This window comes from Chaetodon auriga, chromosome 2, assembly GCF_051107435.1.
Source record: "Chaetodon auriga isolate fChaAug3 chromosome 2, fChaAug3.hap1, whole genome shotgun sequence".
NCBI lineage: Eukaryota > Metazoa > Chordata > Actinopteri > Chaetodontiformes > Chaetodontidae > Chaetodon > Chaetodon auriga.
In genome coordinates, this window is record NC_135075.1 from 10,187,501 (window position 1) to 10,196,891 (window position 9,391).

A 9,391-nucleotide genomic window follows, 5' to 3' on the forward strand; every position below is an offset into this window, starting at 1 on the left:
TACCATAATTTAAAATCAAACTACTCTTAAAAACCACACAAACCAACTGAATGGAGTGTGTGGTTTGAACAGGGAGGAGGAAAAAAACCCTCAGAAATATACATTTTTCAACTTTTCCAACTCATAATTGGAGCTGCACAGGAAATTCAAAAATTAACTCCCTGGATTAGCTTTTTCAACACAGGGCTACACTGTACTCCCGGGGCAAGTTGTCAGCTAACCAAACTAGCAGCCACTACACAAACACACACACACACGTATATATACAGTTTTTTTTTTTTTTCAACCGCCATTCCCAAAAAGTTGGGATGCTGTGTAAAACATAAATAAAACAGAATGTGATCATTTGCTAATCTTTTTTGACATTTACTCCACTGAAAACAGTACAAAGGCCATATATTTAACCTCATCAACTTCATTGGTTTTTGTAAATATCTGTTTATTCTGAATTTGATGCAGCAACATGTTTCAAACACGTTGGGACCCGAGCAACTAAAGTCTGGGAAAGATGTGGAATGATCCAAAAACACCTGTTTGGAACATTCCACAAGTAAACAGGCTCATTGGTATCAGGTGATAGTATCATGATTGGGTATGAAAGGGGCATCCTGGAAAGGCTCAGTGAACTTCTGGAGGCCCCAGTATTTACCAAACAATTGTGCAATTTCAGAATCTCTACAACCTTTAAACACTTTAAAGAAACAACTAGACCAAAGGTGAAATTACGCTCGAGAGATTCTACTTAAATACCTTTCTAAGTGAGGAAATGGACAGAGCATCGGTGAAAAGAACACATCCTGGATCTCACAGCCAAAGAGCCAATAATGGACTAAACAAATGCTGCCATCGTGGAACTGGATGTATCGCTCAAAAATACATCTCAATTTTAAAATAAGTTAGAATCAAAACAGCTCTGAGGTCGATGCTGGGCGTACTGTTTCACTTAAACTGTCCCAATCATAATGTGCAAAAACGTGCTGAGGAACATCTTAGCTATTTTCAGGCTGGTGAACTTAATTTGTGTAATATTATGTACTGATATGGATGCAGTGGTCTGCATTTAGTAATAAACTTGCATGTCCTTCCAGCATGGCCAGGCACTGTCCTTGGTGTGTATGTACATATTTGCATTTGTCATTTGTATTCGTGCGGTTGTGCATTCATAAACAGCATCATTTCCGCTGACTTATATGTCCATGTTTGTGTGTGCATGGCTGCATGTGTGCCTCACTGTGAGTGCATGTGTGTTTCAGTGTTGAAGGACCTAGATGTGAGCATGCAATGTGTGTGTACGTATGTGAACATAGAGTAAAAATATCTCACTCTCTCCACTCAGGCAGAAGCATTGGCCACACTCTGCGCACACACACACACACACACACACACAGTCTCACTTGCTGTCACTGCTGCGGTTCGCCAGTGTGCAAGCATGAGCAATTTTGCGCCAGCTAGTTAAGTAGAAAACAAAGCGACAAACGGATATCAGAAATAGAAACACAGTGGGGCGAGCAGACAGATGCACATTTAAACTGAACTCTGACATAATGAAGGATATCACCCTAACTGACATACTGGAGATATAAGGAAAAAACTTACTCCAGTTTTTGGGATTTTTTGGTCTTTAATTCACTTAAAATCATAAATGTCAAGTGTCAATAAAGAGTGATGATACTTGGACAGAATAAGTGCAGAGGACACCTGACTGTTACGTCCTTATTTTGGCCCCCAAAACAAAAGGTTTTTCCTGCTTGTCAAACTGATGATTTTTGTCTTGGTTGCTACATTAGTGAGAAAAGCAACTACCCCACTGACTACAGAAGTTACTCAAAGAAGCGAAGCCCAAAAGCCTTCATGTGAGCGTTGCCTGATCTTTGTTTCAGTAGCTTCACCGCAGAACAAAATCAGTAGCTCATTTAGCGGCAGCTAATCCCTTCCTGCACGGGGAGCGCTTTGTGCCCTGCATAGCCCAGATTCATCTTTCCCACTATTGCTCTGCTCTCTCCCTCTGCAAGCTTGAGGGACCACAAGTAGGCAGAAAATCTCAATTTATTTTTGTAACACTGTCCTTTCTTGGTGCTCCTCTTCTCCCCATGGGGTTTCTATGGCTACTTAGTCAGGTGACCTAGCTGGAACCCGGCCTCTGTGCCTTGCAGGGACAGTCAGCGCACTTATGAAGCTGGGGATACCCAGCGGAAATGTAACACAACCTCACTGTGTGTGTGTGTGTACGTGTGTGTCAATGGTGCTGGGCGAGGAGGAAATGTCCTCACAAGAATTAGGAGGTTAGAGCTCCAGATTAAGAACCAGGATTGTATTGAGGGCCAATGAAGGGAGTGTAGAGTTAAGTGTGAATGTTCAACACACAGTAACTTTGGTGTTAATATGGTGGTGTTTTATTATTGGAATAGCTTCTCATAGACCATCTTTAAAATGCAAATAAAAACATTTCATCTTCATTTTAATTCAACAGGACTTCACGCTGCACCTTTGTGACACTGTATTTCTTTACGCTCTTGTCTGTGTACCTACCATCTCCACACCTGAGCTCTTCATGTACTAAGTGTGTGTGTGTGTGTGTGTGTGTGTGTGTGTGTGTGGGATGTCTGGTTCGAGTATATGTGTCCACCTACAGGAGATGACAGACTAACCTTTCCCTGCCTGAGTCACAGATGGTGGATCGTCGTCTCAGGGTTGAGAAGGAGACAGAGGTCCAGCTCTGACCTGATGGGTCAGGACAGGCCACGTCACATCCACGAGCTCATCACCTACCACAACCCATAACCCCAGCTTATTATCAGATCACATCATTACATATTATAAAATAACAAGCTGGAAGGTGCTAAAATGCTCCTGGAATGAGGGGAATAGCGTGAGTCAGGGGATGGTTGTCACAGCGAGCGACTCTTGTCGACATGTAGTAATTTGACGCATTGTTAATATAAAAGTCTCCTTGATCTTTATTAAGTTCTGCAACATTTTTTCTTTAAAAAGTGCCCATTTTTGTTGGACTACTTGTGAATAGAAATGAGCCACTGTTTTCACAGGTGCTGTGGGCCTGGATCAGTCAGCTTAGGGGATGGTGTTTAGTTAGTGCCTGGTTAGGCCCAGGGTCCAGGACCCTCCAGCTCTCCTTCAGTGTGTCCCACCCTGACTTGCTCAGAAACAAACAGTGACTCAGCAGCACTTGTAATTCAGGTTGGGATCATTGAGATTTAGGAGTTATCTCATAAACATTAGACAGACAGTAGATAAAAAAAACACCCAGCACCCAAGTTTTTTCAGAAGTGGGCAAAGAGGGACCATCAGATAGAACTTTTAATGACATGAGACGTTAGAGAATATCAGATATTTGTAGATAATACTGGCTGACAGATCTCAGGGTTGACAGGTATCACCATGAAAATTGTCATTTTTGCAGAAGTTTCAGTGGTGCTCTAATTTACCTGCCTTGCCCAAATAGACATCATGGCACTAAGATGTTTGTTTGAATGGACACCCCAATCTTAACATCATCTCTTGAAGCATTTAAAAGAGGTGCAATTCTTTCCCCAGCCTCATGTCCCCTTGTCAACAGGAATTGAGTGATTTCAGCGCTGAAAAACAGATCTTTGACCTGGCATGTCTCCTGTGATATCTGTCATCAGCTGTCGCCAGTCTCTCTGCTTTCACTTGTTTTCCTTTGGTCTGTGTGTGTGTGTGTGTATGCTCCTGTACAAGTATTCATCATGAGCATTGTGAAGCAATCTGTCAAAAGCTACACTATAATGCATTACAAAGGTGACAAGTCAATGAAGAAATGAGACAAGTGTGACAGACTAAAAGACAGAGAGAGCGACAGAGAAAAAGAACAGAGGCTCCTTTTCCAAAGAGCTGATGCATCTAATTTTGCCAGTCCTGCTAAATTGAAAGTCTGTTTAATCTGTGGTGTATCTTTGTTGATGTAAGGCTTTGCTATATTTTTATAACTACAAAGTAATTCTGGACCATCTCACTCAAGATTCCAATGAAAATAAATAGTGTTCATGTGGCCTTGTGTTTGCAGATTAAGTTATTTCTGTAATGTCTTCACTGATCAGAGTAAGAATTTGATTCATACTTAATGAACGTAATAATAGGTCTCACATATTTACCTTGACAATGGCCAACACACTGCATGCATTGCAGCTTTGACGTCAGAAGCATGTGCGAGGATATGTACGGTTTCGGCAATATAGCACCCAACAGAGGTTTTATTGTTTATCAGTTTCACCTTCCCTTTTTTTCGGGCTGCATTTATGAAAATGGCAGGAAACACAGGATGTGTACTGCATGGTAAAGAGGACAGCCATTAACCAGGACAACATATCAGAAAATTGTGAAAAACAACAAACAGTCATAATTTAACAGCATCTTAAAATAGCTTGTGTTATTGGAGCAACGGGTCTAAATCCAAAGACATTCATTTAACAATGATACAAAACTGAGAAAAAGCAGCAACTCTTGATACTTGATAAATCATTTAATGGATTATTACAATTGTTGATGATAAATTTTCTGTCACTCAATTAATCGATTAATCAACCTGGGCTGACATTTGTTACGCTAAATTTCCTTTCATTTGTTTCTATTAGTTTCAACTTTAGCTGCATTAAGGCTGTGAACAGAATCCGGATTTCCTCCTGGCCCACACACACGCTGTGACAAATAATCTCACACACACAAACACAGACTGTATTCTTCCCCCCTGAAAGCAAACTACACTGGAGTACAGTAAAGTACTGAGGATGACATCATAGGACAGTGGGTCAAGCCTGGATTTTGGCTGAGAGGAGGACCATTACTCATAAATTAAACTCATGATGGACTCATTTTTTTGTGACTCATCAGTCTGAGTGTCTGTGCGGTACAGGAGGGCACAGAGTCGATACAGTACTTGTAAAATCACCCTGTGTGAGAAGACACAACAGCCACGATGATGCAGCAGCGCATGAAAAAATGCATGTATATCATTTGCATCATGTGCTCAATCAACTGTACAATTTTGCTCTCATTCTCCTTCCATCTCCCTCTCTTACACACATACGCACACATGAAGACACACACTCACACACATGCAGTGAAGAGTTTGGGCACATCTCAAAGGACAGCTTCTGCATGAGTTGGTCCATGGTGGAGAGGAGGGGACCTTACAGCTGTTTGGAGCAGAATATGCCAGCCACTGACAGTGTGCCAAACAGGCCAAGAGCCTACACACAAACACACACACACACACACACACACACACACACACACACACACACACACACACACACACACACACACACACACACACCAAGCTGCATTAGAATCTCCTGCAGACATGACTGAATTTGCCTCATCCTTGTGAAGACCCAGCGCTGACTGAAGATGCAGGAAACCTACTAGTGTGCTGCAACTATCTTGAGTACAGTCAACATAACCTTTAAACAACCTTCTGCTTGCCCACATGACCAGTCAGCCATATGAGCCCAGTCAAGGGTTCATTGTCATTATCTGCGCAAATGTCAATCGCTGCCGAAACTCCAGCCTTTGAAGCCTGAGGGCATGTAAACAAACTAAACTGACAGACATGTGTTTCTGCTGGTGTCATAATGTGGGCAGAAATTGGCTGCAAGCTTTCTGATAATGAAGCGTGATTGTCATAAGCACAGAAAAAAACACTGGCTGACATTGTTTTTGTGGAAGGGCGTAGGTTTGGTCTCAACACTGGGACACAATAACCCACCTAGAGCACTACATGTTTTTTGAATTTATGAATGTAAAAATGCTGTAAAAATCAGCGGGGGGAGGTGCGTAGAGGCAGCTGTCTGCAACTGTTCTTCCTCTCTCTCTCTCTCTTTCTCTGTCTCTGTCCATGGTTCTGAAACAACAGTGAAGCTCCCAAAATACTGGTCGGGGCATGTCCCCACCATCCACATACAAACGTATGCACTTGTGTTTGTGGTGACTTTTCACAAAGCCAGTCCAGTGTCCCACGGACGTACTTCATATCAGCTGATTCTATGTCAGTCACAATGTATGTCCAACACCAATGTTTAGTGCCAAAGCAGGAAGTGGTGTGGCCCTTACATAACAAGGTCCAACATGTTTGAGTGTCATGAGACAGACTAGAATTCAGTTCATTCAATTAATAATATTAATTCATCTTAACCACAATCTAACCCGTGTTTTTTAGTCCTCTAACCTTAACCCTGCCATACCTGTGATCTTTCCCTAAGATAGCACAGAAAGGCAGAATTGTTAAACTGGCAATGCTCAAGGCTAGCTGCTCGAGGCTACATTAGCCACGACTAGCATAACATACCCAAATCTTCAAACTAACTGTCAGCAGTCGGGTTGCATTTTGAGTAATGTTCACTTTTGATAAAGAAGAGGAGTCAGTGGGAAAAAACATGGTTCCTCTGGTTCTGTTGCTTTGACTTTGATGCATTTTTTGTCTATTGTGAGTCTGACAGTGTTATAGGAGTGCATTGCTAAATTTGGGTCGTACTCTTTTAAGACACCTTCTTTAGGGGTTTTTGTCTGAGAGTGATGCACAAAGTACTTGAGAAATAAACCAGCTCCTAAATCTGAATCAGAGACCTGCTGTAGACCTAAGCACTGTAGTTTTTCACTGCCAACAGAAATACTACTGTCCTTTGCTCTCTGAAACAATCAAACACCAAATTTTTTTTCTGTCCTCATGTGAACTGCAGCTGATCACCACTGTGAGCTGGGATGAGCTGTGGTTAAAATCATGCACGATGTAAAACTGGAAATGTCCTCGCCAACCATCTAACTCACTTCCTCAAGAATTCTCAAGTGCACTGCATCGTTTTTCATCATGCATGTATATTTCTGATGTATACATCAGATGCTACATCGCTACCTGTCAGAGTCTCCTGAGGCTGCAGCAGAACTGAGCTGGAGTCAGACACTAATCATGGGCCAAATGAGGGCAAACAGTTGAGTTACATCATTTGGACTCCAGATGGAGGCAGAAAAAGTGATATCATTTGGAGCCCAACTGAGGCTTCATGGAGATCCCTTTGCTCTCTGATGTCTGAGAAAAACAGTCTAACCAGAACTGTCCCACTGTTGGTGGCGCAGAATAAATCAGAATGCCTCGGTCATAATTTGAATTGTTTGCATTTTTATAAGCCTCCTGGCCAGCAGAGAAGTTGGACAAGTTTCCTTCTTTTCAGTTGCGGGCGAGGGAGAAAGAAAGGCACAGCGAGGAAAAGGTCAGTTTTATAATAGTGTAATGAAGGTGTGTGTGTGTGTGTGTGTGTGTGTGTGTGTGTGTGTGTGGGTGGGGGGGGGGGGGGGTAAAATTAAAATGTGTAAAATTAACTGCAGCTTGCATAAGATCGCGCGTATGAACACTCCCAGGTGATCCTTAGATCAATACGTCACCAGGTGTCACAGGACAGTGTGCAATCATGCTCACACAGTCACACATGCTGCCCTCCAACTCTCACACACACACACACACGCACACACGCACACACACAGCAACAACAAGACACACTGAGGGAACTATTACAGAGTGTTATCTTAATCATACAGATGGTGCTTTGGATCATCTGCTTGTTCTTTGGCTCTGGCCCACAAATATCACAGTGAATCTGGTCACATGCAAACAGCCGAAAGGGACTCACTGGGGAACTCACCTCGCTGATAGACATCTGCCTTATCTCAGCTAAAATGTCGGGTGTGATGAAAGTGAGTTTGAGCAGGGATCACTTTCTTTGTATGTTAAAAAAAATACAAAGAAAAATATTTTTTTGTTATTATTTTATTCATATGGAGCAGCCAGCGCTGTGAGTAGTCTCTGCACATTTGATGGCATTTATTAAAGTGGGAAAGACAAGCTTACGCACACGCACGCACACACACGAACACGCACGCACACACACACATACACACACATCCTATCTGTGCAAGCTGAATACCCTTATGGCTACAGTAATTTCTCTAAACTCACATCAAAGAAAATCACTTATCTCTTCTTGCCGCGAGGCTTCTCTGCACTGTACGACAAACACGAGAGTACAAACGGCACCCAGACAGAAAGAGGTAGTAAAGCTTTGATTCAGTCAGAGCGAGGACACCCCGTTCTTATTGTTGATTCCTGTTATATCATTTCACTTGGAGTTAAATGGGGCATTTTTGTTGGACTGGCGCAAAACGCACAGGGCTGGCACAACGCATCCAAAATACGCATAACTGAAATGCTCCATAGCGGCTTTTCCTGGCATGTAGTTCTCATGGAGCTATAAATCCTTACATAAACTTGAGCCATTTAGACACGGTGAATCGGTTCACAGCAGAGATGCTTGCGTGTAAGGTCCCTCACACTATTCAGACACCAGAAGCCAGCAGATGTGATAAAGTTGAAGTTGCACCACATATGAAAGACGCAGGATTTTCTTTCCGAGTCAGAACCATTTGTTTACTCATAACATCATCACACACGGACACTCATCGCACCCGACATTACATAATTCTCTGGCGGATTTACACTGCATAGTGAAGTTATTGCATGCATGCAAAAAACAAAACAAAACAAAAAAAACATCAAAGTTCCAACTCACCCATTCCAAAACACGGATAAATCCCAGAGGTAATTTTAACACCTGAAATGTCCCCACAGATGCAAGCTGCATAAAGACACAGATATCAGTCACCAATTAACAACACACTGGCCAATTTAAGCGCTCCTCACACACATGTCTGAGGCAGAGTGATCCTGCTGTTTGGTGCTCTGCTCACCTGATCAGCGGTGTCCATTTCAGCAGCAGTCCACTTTCTTTCTCACTAGTTTAACAGAATGTAAACAATCTTAAACCACAAGCCAAGACCCGACTGATGTATCTGTCGCGCGTCACAGTCAGGGGCTCTCGGCTCCGATTCCGACTCCAACCGGAAAGCCCCGACTCTCTCTCTCTCTCTCTCTCTCTCTCTCTCTCTCTCTCTCTCTCTCTCTCTCTCTCTCTTTCTGAGGGATATCATTTGCCATGGAGACAGGCAGGGATTGGCCTCTGCAAAGAGGAGTGAGGCATACACTTTTTATCATTGGAGGGAGCTCATTTGTTATTGTTTTATCAATCTGGGTCGTTCATTTTGTCTCTTATTACTGATGCACAAACATTATGCATAACCAAACACCTTTGTTCTGATTAGATGAGCTGCAGTCTGGAAAGATTTTAAACTTTCATGTCTTCATTTTGAAATCTGTTGAAGTCATTTGTGACCATATTGGTTAGTGCCGAAGTAAAAGCTCACATTTAATCAGAAAGAAGCTAATTTAAATAAGCTGTATTATTTTAAGTAAATTTGGCTGCTATAATTAGGTGAAGCAATAGCACAGCTTTTCTTATATATATTGCAA

General features: G+C 42.3%; 1 protein-coding gene across 1 annotated transcript in view; it reads right to left on the bottom strand.

Moving 5' to 3' along the window:
- synpra (synaptoporin a) overlaps positions 1 to 8,922 on the bottom strand; it is a 23,067-nt gene extending 14,145 nt beyond the window's left edge. Inside the window, exons 1-2 of the mRNA XM_076753367.1 lie at positions 8,773 to 8,922; positions 8,595 to 8,660 (exon numbers count right to left, since the gene is read on the bottom strand). Of these exons, the coding sequence (XP_076609482.1) occupies positions 8,595 to 8,660; positions 8,773 to 8,790 (84 nt within the window). The 5' untranslated portion in view covers positions 8,791 to 8,922. The remainder of the gene's footprint in view (positions 1 to 8,594; positions 8,661 to 8,772) is intronic.
- Positions 8,923 to 9,391: the final 469 nt, after the last annotated feature.